Raw genomic sequence first — 17057 nt, forward strand, 5'->3', positions numbered from 1 at the left:
GGACTGCCTGGGCACATGGCTAAGAAAAAGACTTTTACTTATTGATGTTTATAAGCTGACAGTAAGAAATACACACGACATGATATAAACCTAGAGTTTTATATCCTATAAGGCCCTCACAACAAACCCAGAGCCAAAAGAAGCTTCCCAGCTCTCACTGCTTATGATCAAAGCAGCCCCCCAAAATAATCCAAAAAACGATCCAGATGAAGGGGTAATGTCTCCAAGGGCCAGCTACCCACTAAGGGAAGGGGGTCCTTACACCTTGGGCCCCACCCAACCCAGCCCTGAGACACCTAATTACCAAAAATCTTTCTAAAAATAACAAAGGATTTCACACTTCAGCACATACCATCTAACTGTCCCATCGACTTTTCTTGCGCTTGGGTGGCTCGGGGACAGCAAAACCATCAGCTGTCTTATCTGTCTTGCCGTCCATCTTATCCATCTTACTGCTATCCACCTTGGGGTCCATCTTGCTCTCACGATTACAACCTTCTTTCCTGCTTTCACCATTCCGGCCATCATTTGCACCCCGGCCATCATTTGCACCTCGGCCATCATTTGCACCTCGGCTCTCTCCATGTCGGCCTCCACCTCCTCCATGCCTGTTCTCCCCATGACGATGGCTATCAGTATGACGGCTGCTGCTTTCTGGATAGCGGTATCCATCTCCATGGCGACCACCGTCTCCATGACGTGGGCTGTCACCATGCCGATTGCCACTGCCACTCTCTCCATGGCTGTGACGGCTGCCACCCCGGTTCTCAGTATATCTCTCTCTCTTCCCATTGCTACCCCCAATCCCTTCTCGGCTGTTATTCCCTGAAGCTGTGTTGTTGACTCCCTGGGCTCCGGCAGTGGGGTAGGTCACCGGGGCACTGCTGAGGTTCCCAGTATTGCCAAAGCCTGAGATGCCCTTGGTGGCACCAGCAACGGGGCTGTCAGGACTGTTAAGACCCTGCTGGGCTGAATTAGATGGTACAGAATTCAAGCTCCCTGCACTTGTCCATCCACTTGCCCCAGCAGCAGAACTTCCAGCTTTCTGGTTGCTTAAGCTGGCGGCAACAAAGTGACTCTTGTACTGTGACTAAGAGAGAAAAAGAACGAAAATAGTTATGATGGTGAGTTCAAGAAACTTATAAGCTTGGCAATGATATACAGGAACTAGGGTGTTCACACACACAAGAGTATCCATACTGTCTTGGCCCTGTGACTTTAGCACCCTGACAGCCCCACAATCCTGTGGCTTCTGTGCGTATTAATCTGGAGATGGATAAAATATGTAATGTAAATTAAGGCCAGCTAACTGGAGGGGTAAAGGTAGAAGAGTTCCCTAGATACAGAATCAAATTTGTCTTAGCTAAAATATCACTGTCAACCAGATAGCGTTAGCCTTTGAGGAGGACAACTCAGTAGGTTGGTGAGGCAGAAGGGAACAGCAATCCTGCTGCAGTACCACAGTCCTGGGCTCAGTGTGCCTGAGGTAGACGACAGCAAGAGGGGTTTCTGTAGCCTCTACACCTGCATCTCTAGATTAGCTACAGTTTATGTTCAAAATGGAAAGCAGTGAGAGAAATCCAGTACCAAGTGCACAAGCCCAGCTACATCTCAAGGCTAGGCCCCCTTGTCATTGCCCAAGAATTACTGCTGAAGCTCTTTCAACTAAATGCTGATCTCATACCTGGAAAGCCGCTTTCATTGCCGTCAGCCGATCTCCCATGGCTCCTGTGGAGGGCTTGTAGGCCTCATAGTTGCTCATTACATTGTTGTTATTTCCTCGATCCTAAAAAATAAGCACACTGTAAGAATGGATGCAAAGTAGGAAAACCCCTGCTATAGACTAGGCCTCAACATACTGAAAACGAGTGGGAAAGGGAACAGGATTTTTTTTAGGAAGTTATGTTTTGTGAGAAAAGGTGTGGTAATGATGAATAACTTAGAAACACTATGCCTTTCAACCCAGTATTTCTATTTCTGGAAATTAATCATAAATAATGAGAAATGAGATCAGATTATGCCCAAAGCTGATTATGTGGCATTATTTATACACAAACATGAACATGTTTATGTAATTATGTAAAAACTAGAGGCCTGGTGCACAGATTCATGCACAGTGGGGTCCCTTGGCCTGACCAGTGATCAGGGCCAATCAAGGCTGATTGGGCCAGCTGGGGGAGGGACCACAGGAGGCTGGCTGGCAGTGGGAGATTGGCTGTAGGAGCGCACTGACCACCAGAGGACAGCTCCTCCACTGAGCATCTGCCCCCTGGTGGTCAGTGCACATCATGGCTACCAGCCAGTCATTTGGTCATATCGGTCGCTTAGACTTTTATATATATAGATTATATTAAAGATGGAAAGGCGACATGGCAGTATGCACATACTTTGAATCCAGACCCTTGAGTCTGAACCTTAGCTTTGTCACTTACCAGTGTGTAACCTTGAGTGCCTCAGTTTTCTTATCTGTACTCACTCTTACTGAGTGGCTGAGAAGACTGAGTTAATATGCATGCCTGCTTGGAATGGACCTGGCATATAGTAAGTGTTTAATACTGTAATGTGGGAACAGATTATTTATCAAGGATACCAAGCTAACTATAATGATCCAGAAATGTAGACTTGGCTTAGGAATCAGAGTAACAGGAAACAGGCAGTTAAGATAGCGAGTCAGGGAGAGCTTTTGTTGCCTGATTTGTGAGAAAAGCTCTCTCTCTCCTCTCTCTCTGATGAAATTTCCCAGAGAATGTAGAAATCATTGCTGAGTTTAGTTACAAGATACAACTAGAATCTACACAGTGACCCTGTGGCATGTCTAGCAGCAGGCTCTATCTAGGCGAGTGCTAGGAAAACAGACCGTGGAGTCCCTTGTCCAGAGTTTCTGATTCACCAGGTCTGCGGTGGGGCATAGTCTACATTTACTGCTAGTCCAGGAACCACTGCTAATCTAGACTGATTTCCTGAGCACATCAAGGTGCTTCTTCAACAGAAGTCACAACACTAAGAACCAGCATTAACGTAGAGGTAAGCCAGCAAATTGAACACAAGCTTCCTTCTAGACAGGGTTCCAAACTCACTGAGGTTTTCTCAGGTAGAGGAGAATAGTCCTACATTACTCAGGACTCAGGACCAGCCTTCAGGGCACTATTGTAGTATGGACTCACCGTGTTCTCAGAGCCTAGCCCAGGCCGCTCCCTGTAGCCCAGGCCTCCTCCACCAATGTTCAGCTTTTTGCCTTTCCCTCCTTTGAAGCGGGACTTCCGAAACCAGGCATTCTGCATTGAACACAATTCAAGGTTAAGCCAGGGTAGAGAGAAGGGGCCAGAGAAAGGATAAGATCGAAGAGGAAACTAAGTGGGAGGGAAGAGCTTCTTGCTTCGTCTTTAGCCAAGAACCACAGATTCCCTTCCTTTAGGTAGTTTAATCCACCAATTTGTCAGGAGGCTTAGATCTTTATCTAAGGCTTCCTTTATTGCTCCTTCCCCCAGGCCTCCAAGGGAAGTGATTAGTTACGCTGGCCCACTTCTAACTTCCTTGAGGAAAGTGAATTTGTTTTCTAGTTTGCAATTTACCTATACATACCACTTGACATAAAAACTCAGAGCTTTTAAAGAATTACTGGGTTCAGAAGTAGAGGAAAAAAAACTATGTGAAGTGAGGTTTATTAGAATTGACTCTAGGCCCAGGACTGGTAGTCACATAAATAAAAATAAAATTTTACCCACAGAGCCTAAAAGTTTTCACTGAACTAGATCACCGCCAGAATACTACTAATCATATTTATTCACATTTTCTTCAGAATGCAAACACCTCTGGGGGAGGTTTGAGCTTTGACTGACAATCACACATGCCAAAGTTCTTGAGAGGCAGGGCAAGCTTGGCAAAGGTGATGAGAAGCTGACAGTATGAGAGCACAGGAAGCCTGAGGCACAAAAAGAGATGTATCTTGTTCAAACTTTCAGTTTAGGATTGGCTCTCTACACCCAGGAAAGGGAAGGAAACTACTCTTACAGGTCCTTTACTCTCAGGACCACGTGACAACCGCATTATGGGTAACAGTGCTGCAGGCTGGCCTATCTGAAAAACACGTTAGTCTCTGATATCAGAACGTGTACTCTGAACACATTTGTAATCTGGGGACTGCATGTATTAGCACGACTTAAGATTTACTTCAGTAGAATGGCTCACTCAATTTTGGACCGGTAATCAGTGTGGTCTAAAATCTGAAATCTAAGTCCATGAGGAATAGTTAAAAACATAATTTTTTAAGACGTCACACATTTTTAGCCCCCAAAAGAGAAGACTGTTCGGGAGGAATAGAAGCCATCTTTGAAATTACACTTACATAGATGCTGCTGAAAGGAGAGGATGAGAAGATAACCAGATGAATTTTAATGCCCTACAAAACTGATCAGTACCTCTAAGCACTATTCCCTCCACTCCCGCTCCTTTCTTGACATGTTTCTAGGTTATCTGCCTCAGGCTTGTTGGAATTTGGTAACCTAGTTTAGTTTTACAACTTGGAGCAACCTGAAGTGTGCCCAGCCCCTCACCTGCATCGCCAGATCTAGGAGTTCCTTGGAAACATGTTGATTGGCTCCTTCCAAGTTCCGGACAAGATCACCAGCAAAATTGCTGTCCTTGGGGGTTAGCAAGGTATAGGCCACACCCTTCTCACCCGCTCGTCCTGTGCGGCCAATTCTATGAGTATGGGTATCAATGTCTCGAGCCACATCATAGTTAATGACAGTCTTAATTGAAGGAATGTCCAGACCACGGGCTGAAATAATAAACCAAATTCTTTTATTCTTCATCAGGAGTCAAAAACCAAAGTAACCCCTCCCTAGCCGGTTTGGCTTAGTGGATAGAGAACCGGCCTGCGGACTGAAGGGTCCCAGGTTCGATTCCGGTCAAGGGCACATGCCTGGTTGTGGGCTCAATTCCTAGTAGGGGGCGTGCAGGAGGCAGCTGATCAATGATTCTCTCTCATCATTGATGTTTCTTTCTTTTTAAAAATATATTTTATTGATTTTTTACAGAGAGGGAGAGGGATCGAGAGTTAGAAACATCAATGAGAGAGAAACATCAGCTGCCTCCAGCACACCCCCTACTGGGGATGTGCCCGCAACCAAGGTACATGCCCCTGACTGGAGTTGAACCTGGGACCCTTCAGTCTGCAGGCCAACACTCTATCCACTGAGCCAAACCAGTCAAGACTCATCATTGATGTTCCCCTCTCTCTCTCTTTCTCCCTTCCTCTCTGAAATCAATAAAAATATATATTTTTTAAAAAAACAAAAAAGCAAAGTAACCCCAAATGCTAAATCTCTAAGAACTCAGGTTCCATTCTTTTACATATATATTACATATATAATACTGATTTCAGAGAGGAAGGGAGATGGAGATAGAAACATCAATGAAGAGAATCATTGATTGGCTGCCTCCTACAAGCCTCCTACTGGGGATCAAGCCTGCAACCCAGGCATATACCCTGATTGGGAATCAAACTGTGACCTCCAGGTTCATAGGTTGACCCTCAACCACTGAGCCACTGCAGCCAGGCCCAAATTCCATTCTTATCTAGGCAAAGTACATTGTTTGCTGAGCTGAGATACAAGTTACCCTTCTAGAACAAATGCCACTACTATAGATTCTATGATGCAGGGCCACCTACTGTAAGGTATATAACATCTGCCATCATAACCTGCATTGCCTCTCTTGCACCAGGAATATATAAAAAATTAAAATCAGCTTCAAATATGCCTTAAGGCTGAGAAATTAACCTCTTTCTGGTATGATCAGTGTGCTCTAAATTGCTCCACGGGGTATGCCCAGCCAGGCCAGCAGAGCACCCTCCATCAGCTTGATCAGGTATTATAGGTCTTGTACAGCAAGACGGAGCATCCTTACAGCACAGAAACCTAAGGTTATTGGGGAAATTCATATCCTACCTGCAACATCTGTGGCCACCAGGATGGGAATGTCCTTTTTCTTAAAGTCTGAAATGACCTTGTTTCTTTCACTCTGATCCATGTCCCCATGAAGCAGCCCAAGGTTATGATCCTCCTGTTTAAGGTTATTGGCCAGCTCCTCCGCATTGGCTTTTTTAGTAACAAACAGGAGGACACTCCCAGAAGAGGTAAACTCGACCAGACGCCGGGTAAGCCAGTTCCATTTACTAGGCCCAGAATGGAGAATTTCCACAATCTGTGTCACATCTTCATTTGCCTGAAAAGGAAGAAATGAAACAGGATTGTGACATTTGTGCCACAGGGCACCTGAACAAGGACCAGACATCACATTTTCTACCTGCATCTAGCAGAACCGGAAACAATCTCTCTCCTCCTGGGCCTTCCTTCAGTAAGTCAAGCACACTCGAAACTTAGGTCCCTTTCTCAAATCACTGTGCTATCTCCCCTAATGCGTACATGTACCAACTAATCCGCTAACAGCAATATTTTTTATATGCCCACTACTCAGATTATTCTTAATAAATTAAGCTCCTTTTCTGCCCCTCCCACTCACTGTTCCTAGAATTCATCCACACACACAGAAGGCACTCAAAAGTGAAGAATGGACACTGTCAAAATGCTAACTGCACAGAACTTTAATAAACATGGCAAGCAACTTAAGGAATTCTCAAGGCAGCCTTAACTCAATTCCAAATCACAATTCAAGAGAAATTTTCCACACAGCGCATCTATACAGGTAAGGAAAAAACCCTTAACTCATTTTCACCAGGCCATTCAAGTCCCCCACTCCATGCTGTGCAGGTCTCCTCCCTCCATCATTTTAAATGTCAGTTCTATCACAAGTGGTAGTCTTCTAGGCAAAGCTTGTTTCTTTCCCCCCACAAATGTCATAATCACTGAAGTCCCCTCCAGCCCTGTGAAGGTTACCTCTCCAATATCTCCCTGCACCACTCGAATAGGGTCGATCAGGATGTCTCTGGCCAGTTTTTCAATCTTTTTCCGAAAAGTTGCACTGAATAAGAGAGCTAAAAGGTAAATTAAATTTTGTTAAAGAGTATGACTTCTTTTTTGAATAACCATTAAGCTTCCTACTGACATTCAAAATAGTTTTTAAAAAATATTCAGTTTTTAAAAAAATAAGCCTACCTGAACTTTAACTTTAGTTAAAACAAAAGCAAACCAAGAAAACTGATTTACTAAGGAAAAAAGGCTTGATCTTACTCTATTTTTATACATTTTCTATTAAGACAGGGTTGTCAGAAATCAGATCTGCACTGTGCATTGCCTCTACCCAATAAAACTGTATATATTGGAGCAAGTCACTCAATTCTCAGCCTTAGTATTTTCATCTATAAAAATGAGTGAATTAGAACCGATGACCTCTAAGGTCCTGTGCAGCTCAGATAAACTGTCACTATCTCACCCTTTATAGTTCTCACCAGGACACACACATGATCACTTTTGCTGCCACAACTGAGTGCTTATAAAATAAATAGAGGAGCTTATTCTGAGTACAAATGTGGCTTAATAAACTGCTTCATACATACTTTGTCTGTCAGGACGGACATGACTGGCTATCGACCGCACCTGGTACTCTGGAAGAAGTAGAACAGTACAATTACTATAACTCTGCAATACAGTTTGGGATGCCCGGAAAAGTCATTTTAGTAAAAATCTTCATATGAAAGGTTATAAGAATTAAGGGGGGGGAGAGGGAGAAATAAGGAAACTTTGAAACTCCTAGATCTATCATTCAGTATGAAACGCAGAAAACGTTTTGTCCTCCACCCAGTTGGGGTAGGCCCAGTAGTGTTCCAATCAATAAAGACAGCTAGAATTTTCACACGACCAGGTTAAGTGAAGGAGGACAGGAAAGCAAAGGGCCTTGAATGACATGACATCCACCCAACTAAGAACACAGACCTTGACATCCACAAAGGCATATGAATAAAAATAAAACATAAAACCAATATTCCCCCTCTATACAAAGGCATTTTCAATTGTCCTCAACCCAATCACAACTAACATACTTTTCCTGAGGGAACTCCTAAAAATAGTTAATATTTTAGCTGTAGCTCTACAATCTAACCCTCCCCAGGAATATTTTTAGCTTCTCTCACAGAAAAAAAAAAATTTGCTAAGTCCAGACATGGGAAAAACTAGTATCATGAGATCAGGGACAGAAGAAACTGGTATTCAGAGCATACCAAATCCCATGTCAAACATTCGATCTGCTTCATCAAATACAAGGTAAGAGACTCTCTGAAGATTGGTAGCTTTCTTCTTCACATGATCAATCAGTCGACCCTATGAGACCCAAAAAATGAATAGTAAATATAATTAAAGGCATTTACAACTTTCTAGAGCTGCGTTCCTGGCAAAAGTATTAACATGTCTTAGACTATAACAGACCCTGGTCTGACAGCCCTGACAAAGCCTAAAAAAACCCAGAAATCAGATTCTTCCTTTACATTGTGATTTAAATCGTGGGAAAATGGCCAGAACAATTTTTGTGAGGCATCTAATTTAAAACCGGCTTTGCCGAAACCGGTTTGGCTCAGTGGAGAGAGCGTCGGCCTGCGGACTGAAAGGTCCCAGGTTCGATTCCGGTCAAGGGCATGTACCTGGGTTGCGGGCACATCCCCAGTAGGAGATGTGCAGGAGGCAGCTGATCGATGTTTCTCTCTCATCGATGTTTGTAGCTCTCTATCTCTCTCCCTTCCTCTCTGTAAAAAATCAATAAAATATATTTAAAAACAAAACAAAACAAAAAAAACAAATAAAACCGATGGGCTTTAATGTTTAGACTACTCTTCTAGACAGCCTGACTATACTTTGAATGTCTTTCTGATTCTTGATGCTCTCAGTGACCCCATCCATTTTCTAGGAGAACATAAGAAAACTTATTTTAAATGAAGGGGAATTTGTAGCTATCCTATATAATAAAAGCCTAATAATATGCAAATGGTCTGAATGACGGAATGACCAGTTGGCAGGGGGCGGGGCTGGTGAGCAGGTGGCACCAGGCCAGACAAGGCAGGTGCCAGCAGGCAGAGGGAGGGGGCGGTAATGGGGAGGGCGGTGGAGCGGAGGGGCTGCCACTCACTGGCTGGAGCCGTTCCCGAAATGACCTGAGGGTCACCTCCCGCAGAGGGAGGCCAGATTGAAGCTTAGGCCCACTCCCCTCCCCCGCATCAGTTGGACATCCCCCAAGGGCTCCTGATCTGCGAGAGGGTGCAGGTCAGGCTGAGGGACACCAACCGCCCCCCACCCGCCCCAGCCGCCCCCACAAGTGCACCAGGCTCTCGTTAATATATAGATCAGAGAATCTTACTGGACTGCTATTTTAGTCAACTAATCAAAATTAAACCAATGCCATGGGCCAGTGGTCGGCAAACTCATTAGTCAACAGAGCCAAATATGAACAATACTTCTTCAAAACAGACTCGCCCAGGCCGAAAACTGACTTCTGTGCATGGGCCACGAAGTTTCGATCGCACTGTACGCGTGCCCGCACGTGGTATTTTGTGGAAGAGCCACACTCAAGGGGCCAAAGAGCCGCATGTGGCTTGCGAGCCGCCGTTTGCCAACCATGGCCATAGGCTGTGACTCATCAGAGTATGCTCTACCCTGCTCTACCACATTTTAGGGGGAATTCCCTCTAATAACTAACCACTTTTCCATACAAAGAGAGGCCGAGAAGCCATTAAATCCAAGACATACTTACTGGGGTACACACAACAATCTCTGCCCCTTCCTGAAGGGCCTTGGCCTGCTCCCACATGCTTCCTCCTCCATACACAGCCACTGATCGAAGATTATATGCTTTCCCAAACCGCTTACATTCTGCATGGATCTAAAAAGTTGTGGACATAATGACACATTAACAAACTCTGACAAAAACCTTTGCCACAACAAAAAAGGGAGTTATAGAACACACTCAGAAAAAATGCTAGAAAATACTTAGACAATTCTCATAGCATTTTGAAAAATCTTAAAAGAGTAGTTTTTCAAACGAAAGTATGTATTTGGTCATATAGAAAGTATATAACAATATTTTCCAAAAGTTTCCTGGTAGCTCAATGTAAATGTATTTAATGCCACTGAATTGCACATTTACAAATGGTTAAAATGGGAAATTTGATGTGTATTTTATCACAATTGAAAAAGAAGTTTCCTGTAATTCTACCCACTTGACTGGTTGGTCCCTTGCTAGTTCAGATTTGCAACAAGGCATTCCATACAAAGCACATACCTGCTGGCAAAGCTCCCTCGTAGGACACACAATCACTGCAATTGGTCCATCACCTGGTTCCAGTTCCTTCTGGTCCATTATATGAATCAGCATGGGCCAGATAAAGGCAGCAGTTTTTCCACTGCCTGTTTTGGCAATACCAATCATATCTCTTCCACTTAATGCCACAGGCACACCCTAGAGAAAAAGAAAGTATACCCACTTTCAACTTTCTATTGTGAAGATGTTTTGAAGGAAATTCTGGGGAAGGAGTAAATGACTATTAATGACATTCATTTTCACTGGAACAAAATTATCCTGGGCTATGCACACCAACTATGGAATAACAAAAAATACATGGTATTCCCCTAAACTTCTTGATTTGGAAGAAATATTATCACTCTCTTCATATGGATCAGCCACCACTTACAAAATACGAATGACTTCATTTTGCTTAAAATATAGAAATAAAAAAATTGTAATTTATAAGTAGGTTACTAAAATTTTTAAGATCTTATCCCCTTAAGAAGGTACAGACTGCCCCATCCACATACATAAAATTCTCAATTTTGGTGTAGGAATGAATAAATCTGGTATATAAATGTGAAAAAGAAGTTATTACTTTCAGTTACAATGAGAATTTTCAGGTCACAGCCAAAGGGATCCTAGTCACTGACGAGTACTAAATTTGTCCAAAGAAATCTTTATTTTTTATTTTACCCTCAACCGAGGACATGACTGGAGGTGGGGGGGAGGGGGCATAAAAATATTGATGTGAGAGAAAAACACCAATCAGTTGCCTTCTGTACACACCCTGACCTTGATGGGGGGAGGAGGGACAGAGATCGAACCTGCAACCTGGGTATGTGTTCTGACGGGGAATCGAACTGGCAACCTTTTGGTTCACAGAATGACACTCAACCAGAAATCTTTGGCCGGGCCACACATAATCTTTTTTATTAGACTCTTTATTTCATGTATGTCTTCCCTCCTCTCCCCTTATTTAGGGCAAAGGTTGAAGACGAAGCTACAGAGGGAATATATGGATACATTCTACCCATGTCAATACAGTTCTGTACTAATCAGTGTGTTTTGTTTTTTAAATTGATTTTAGAGAGAGGGAGAGGGAGAAACATCAGGAATTGAACCCACAACCTGAGTATGTGCCCTGATGGGGAATCAAACTTGCCACCTTTTGATGTACAGGACGATGCTCCAACCAATTTGAGCCACACTGGCCAGGTCTGCACTAACTAGTGTTTTATTGATTTGACTTGCTTGTAAAATAAACACAGTGACTGACTATCATTCTACTTCATTTTCCTTTCAGTATGCTTTACTTACCTGGCACTGTATTGGAGTGGGCTGTGTGTATTCAGATTTCCGAATCTGGTGCATAAGTTGTTCATCAAACCCGAAATGAGCAAAACTGCTTCCTGGTCTAGGAGGTGCAGCACCAGAGACCTAGGGGTAAAGACAACTCCCAGGAATGATTTGTACTTCAAAATCAACAGCACTGGAAGTTCAACAATATTTACCTGACCCTAGCATTTAGCTTGAATATAATGTGAAAATGTACGTCTGTAGCCAAAAGCATATGCTGTTAAAAAGGTAAGAAAATAACAGATCTAAAACCTTATATAAAAGACTCCAGGATAAATATTCCTGAGATAAATGTCATGATTTAAAATGATTAAGTGCCTAGACATCTCTTTAATAAAAATTAATCTTCTGTAAGAAATTAAAAAATCATTGTTCAATTCATTGAAAAATGTCATTTTACTTTTTACCATTTTGCATAACTATTAGCCAGATGGTAGAAAAAAATAAAAGTTGCTCTTAAAATAAAATAAAGAGTGCAAATGAGCTCTAGATATGGTATGCCTTTGTAACCCACTGGTTACAAAGATACCTGCCATCTCCATTTTTAGTCATGCTTGAAGAGTTAATGCTCCACTCAGTGATGGTCCAGACATTGTCAAGCACTATACTGTACCCAGGTAAAGAATGAAACTTATAGATGAGTGGATTAGAAAACTGTGGTACATATACACAATGGAATACTATGCTGCAATATAAAAAAAAAAAAAAAAAAGGAACTCTTGCCTTTTGCAACAGCATGGATGGAACTGGAGAGCATTATGCTAAGTGAAATAAGCCAGTCAGAGAAAGATAAATACCACAAGATCTCACTCATTTGTGGGTTATAGAGAACAACATAGACTGATGAAAAGGGACCGATCCAAAGACTGAGAAACAGCGATCAGGCTATCAATCCCCAGAAGGAAAGTAGAGGAGGGCAGGGGTAAGGGGAAGAGATCAACCGAAGGACTTTCGTGCGGGGCGGGGAGGTTGGGGGTTAATGAGGGGGATGAGGACACATTTGTGATACCTCAACTAATAATAATAGTAATAATAATAATAATAATAAAGAATGAAGCTTATAATTTCCATGTTGATTCCAACAGTGATAACCTCTCAGTGCTTCCTCTGGTGATGCTATCTATCTATTTCTAATCAGGATTTTGCGTAAAAGATATACTTTTTTTGGGGTGGGGGTACTTTTGGCAAATAGACACACACACATACATACACTCTCAGAAAACAGAAGTTCAAATATCACATAACAACTGGTAAGGCATAGGCCAAAAAGCTGTCCACACCAGAGTAGATATCACCGTATTACCTGTGTGTGTGTGTTTCACTTTACTAACATCTAGCAGCACCCTAAACAACATGGCCAATGTATAACCTAAACTTTTTGGGTAGGCAATTTAAATTATTACTGTGAAATTAGTGCATTCATGTTTTTAAAAGGTGTTCATTTCTTCTAATTGAAAACACACACACAACTGTGCTGTATGTAATTTGAGAAGCAAGTGTATCTTAATTTTGAAATATTCTGACTTTATGTATTGATCACATCTACTGAGCTAGTCTTCTCTTTCTGAAGGTGACTCCTACCATTCATTTCTAGCCCACCAAACACAGTTCTCAAAACACTATTCGTTGGAGAAATACTTGATTAATTTTAAGAGTGCAATGACATATTGTTCCATACAACATACAGAGTTGACTGAACACATTTAGCATTCATGTGTGTCACATGCAACAAGAATACAATCCTATCCTCAAAGAGCTGGAAGACTAAGACAATAAAAACAAGACACATGAGCCCAAGGGATATAACTATTACCCTAACAAAGACAGTCCAGAGACCATTAGAAAAGAAATTCAAGATTAAGAATATCTAGCTTAATGGTTGAACTTACCCGAAGATTGAGCTTATGCCGGAGATCTATTAGCTGCTGTGGGGTGAGGTTTGTTATCTCTTCATGCTCATTGTAAAAATTTTTTTCAAATGGTGGATAGTCAATCTGCAGGTCCAATTATTCAAAGTTAGTCTAGAATTCAAGAGTCAATCCTGTAAGTTTGACTTTAATGCAAAATAACCTTTTACAAATATTACACAAGTAAAGCCATAACCAGAGAACAAAGGAATTCACTTATTCATGACAAACATCCCCAAAGTACAACTAGTACCATTCCCTAATCCCATTTTCAATATAAACACCAACCTGCTTTCTAAAGACTCATAGGAACACACTTCAGCAATAGCCGGTTTGGCTTAGTAGATAGAGCACTGGCCTGCAGACTGAAGGGTCCCAAGTTCGATTCCAGTCAAGAGCACACACCTGGACTGTGGGCTCGATCCCCAGGAGGGGGTGTGCGGGAGGCAGCCGATCGATGATTCTCATCATTGATCTTTCTCTCTCCCTCTCCCTTTCTCTCTGAAATCAATAAAAATATATTAAAAAAAAAAAAACACAAATAAAACACCACACTCCAGGGGAGTGAAGGGTGGAAGCAGAGTGGAGGGGGTCAAGGGGGGGAAGGGGACATATGTAATACTTTGAAAAATAAATAAAAAAAGATTTTTAACAACTTTGATGAAGACTAAGGAATTTACAATGCCAAAGGCTTCAGATTTTAAAAGAAAATAGCCCACCCTATAACATTTAAATGTTTTGGAGTAAGCTGTTCACTCACTTAGCTCTAAGCATTTAAAAATACTTCTAATATTTCCTTTGGGGACAGATCTGTGTGTAGAGGAAGTTCTATTCTTTTTAAAAACATGGAACTGTTTACATAACTTTTAAAAAAGGAATGACCAAGCATTTCCAATTCCAAGAAGGGAAGAAGTTAATTTCTGCTACTCTTCATTGCTTACTGTACTAATAATACAAAACAGAAGCAAACCAAAACATATGAATTTAGTTAAATGATTTTTTTTTAATATATTTTATTGATTTTTTACAGAGAGGAAGGGAGAGAGATAGAGAGCTAGAAACATCGATGAGAGAGAGACATCGATCAGCTGCCTCCCGCACATCTCCCCCTGGGGATGTGCCCGCAACCCAGGTACATGCCCTCTACCGGAATCGAACCTGGGATCCTTCAGTCCGCAGGCCGACGCTCCATCCACCGAGCCAAAATTGACACATCACGATTTTCTTTTTGACAACATGGTATGTCCACAATAAACTTATTTAAGGAAAATCTAAGTATTTACTAGGTGCTCAAAAATTTCCTAATTCTGGACACAGCCTAATTATCTCTCTATAGCACTATCAACAAAAAGCCTTACAGTCTGCCTTTTAGGCAGGAACCTTTGTTATGAGACCCACAATGTTGCTGCACATAATGGAGTCTTTACCAATTTCCTTTAGTTCTCTTTATCAGAATGGAAGCTCCATGAGCAAGAATTTTTATTTTTGTTCACAAATTTTACATATAAACATGTAAATTTTTATTTTAAGAAACAGAATGAGAAGAAAGCTACTTTTCAGTAGAAGGGATATCCTTCCTTTACTTCTGGTCTCTCCTGGCAGACTACTCATTACATAAGAACAACTGGGAATACCCCAGGATGATGAAGTTTGAGCACTTTGTCAAAGATTTTTTTATTAGATGATTATTTCAAGTACTTGTATGTTTTTCCTTATTGAATTTTCACTCTTTATTATGGATAGTTCTTCCTAGATCAGGTTCAAGTATTTCGTTTCATCTGTCACATGTAAAATACGAAGGCAATATGTGATAGCATTTATGCAACAGGAAACATTTAGAAAACTGAATATACCAGTGGTTCTCAAACTTTTTAGCTTCAGGTACCCTTTACATTTAACAAAAATAGATATGTGGGTTATATCTATTGATATGTACTGTGTTAAAATTAAAATAAAAAATTTTAAAATTTAGTAATTCATTTAAAAAACAACAACAGCCCAACCAGCATGGCTCAGTGGTTGAGCATTGACAGTTCGATTCCTGGTCAAAGCAACTGCCCTGGTGGTGGACTTGATACCCAATGTAAGGGGTGCAGGAGGTAGCTGATAAATGATTCTCTCTCATCACTAATATTTCTCTCTCTCTCTTCCTTCCTCTCTGAAATCAATAAAAATAGATTTTTAAAAAATTTACAATAAACCCATTACACTTTAACATAAATGCTTTAATAAAAATAAGTTTTGCCAAAACCAGTTTGGCTCAGTGGATAGAGCGTCGGCCTGCGGACTGAAAGGTCCCAGGTTCGGTTCTGGTCGAGGGCATGTACCTGGGTTGCGGGCACATCCCCAGTGGGGGGTGTGCAGGAGGCAGCTGATCGATGTTTCTAACTCTCTATCTCTCTCCCTTCCTCTCTGTAAAAAATCAGTAAAATATTTTTTTAAAAAAATAAATAAAAATAAGTTTTGATAACATTGTTTTACAGTTTTAGAAATCTCTTTAATGTCTGACAAAAGAAAATGGTTGCTTTCAGCCCAGGAAAAAATCTGGCTCCTCAGAGATACGTGGTTAGAAAAGGGAACTAAGTATTTATTAACAGCCTTTGCAGATTGTTGTGGATTTTTACTCTTCTTCAATTCTATACTAAAACTTGACAAGACGTCATTTCTTACAGGTTATTTTCACTGTGTAATCTGAAATCATATCATGAACTTTTACATTCTGATACATTATAACCAATGAATCTAACGTATACACTTTGAATGGGAGTCTTTATTCATGCATGATTTTGTAACATCATGGACTGGCCATTTTGAAAACACTGGTTTACTGAGGTAGTATGCAGATGATTCAAATGGTAAAATTTCATTGTAAACACATATTTTTAAAATCAGTTATTATCGTCAATTTCATTACAACAGACTTTACATATAAGAAAACTGACAAGCTCACTATGATGAATGTTTCCAAAATTCTAAGTTTTGTTTGAAAGTTTAAGTTTCTAACCTTGGCAATAAACACTTGTAATTGTTTTCCTTAAAGTGCCATTCATTTTCTCAAGTAAAAACAATATTCCATGAGAAAAACAGCTAGTTCAACTCACAACTCCAATACCTAAATGCTTTATTCTTTTAATATATTTTTATTGATTTCAGATGGGAAGGGAGAGGGAGAGAGAGATGGAAACATCTGATGAGACAGAATCACTGATTGGCTGCCTCCTGCACACCCCCTACTGGGGATCGAGCCTACAACCTGGGCATGTGCCCTTGACCGGAATCGAACCTGGGAGGGACCCTTCAATCCGCAAGCCTACGATCTATCCACAGAGTCAAACCAGCTAAGGCAAATGCTTTATTTTTACTTCCCATTGTTTGACACAGAAAAAAGGACATGTAACGTAAGATCAAGATTTAGTAAATAATAATTTCTACTATTTCAAAGGTATTACTTTAAAAATATATATTTTTATTGACTTCAGAAAGGGTGGGGAGAGAGAGAGGTAGAAACATCAATCATAAGAGATAATCATTAGCCGAAACCGGTTTGGCTTAGTGGATAGA

General features: G+C 41.2%; 1 protein-coding gene across 7 annotated transcripts in view; it reads right to left on the minus strand.

Moving 5' to 3' along the window:
• Positions 1–6: 6 nt before the first annotated feature.
• DDX42 (DEAD-box helicase 42) overlaps positions 7–17057 on the minus strand; it is a 35768-nt gene continuing 18717 nt past the window's right edge. For all 7 annotated transcript variants that reach the window (XM_006776716.2, XM_015572415.1, XM_015572414.1 and 4 more), the window contains 12 exons: positions 13479–13583; positions 11551–11670; positions 10228–10404; positions 9700–9828; positions 8180–8279; positions 7520–7567; positions 6900–6997; positions 5952–6228; positions 4554–4780; positions 3165–3275; positions 1685–1786; positions 7–1090 (listed from right to left, as the gene is read on the minus strand). In XM_006776716.2, the coding sequence (XP_006776779.1) occupies positions 356–1090; positions 1685–1786; positions 3165–3275; positions 4554–4780; positions 5952–6228; positions 6900–6997; positions 7520–7567; positions 8180–8279; positions 9700–9828; positions 10228–10404; positions 11551–11670; positions 13479–13583 (2229 nt within the window). In that variant the 3' untranslated portion in view covers positions 7–355. The remainder of the gene's footprint in view (positions 1091–1684; positions 1787–3164; positions 3276–4553; positions 4781–5951; positions 6229–6899; positions 6998–7519; positions 7568–8179; positions 8280–9699; positions 9829–10227; positions 10405–11550; positions 11671–13478; positions 13584–17057) is intronic.

The sequence above is a fragment of the Myotis davidii genome, unplaced genomic scaffold (assembly GCF_000327345.1).
Source record: "Myotis davidii unplaced genomic scaffold, ASM32734v1 scaffold69, whole genome shotgun sequence".
NCBI classification, from domain to species: domain Eukaryota; kingdom Metazoa; phylum Chordata; class Mammalia; order Chiroptera; family Vespertilionidae; genus Myotis; species Myotis davidii.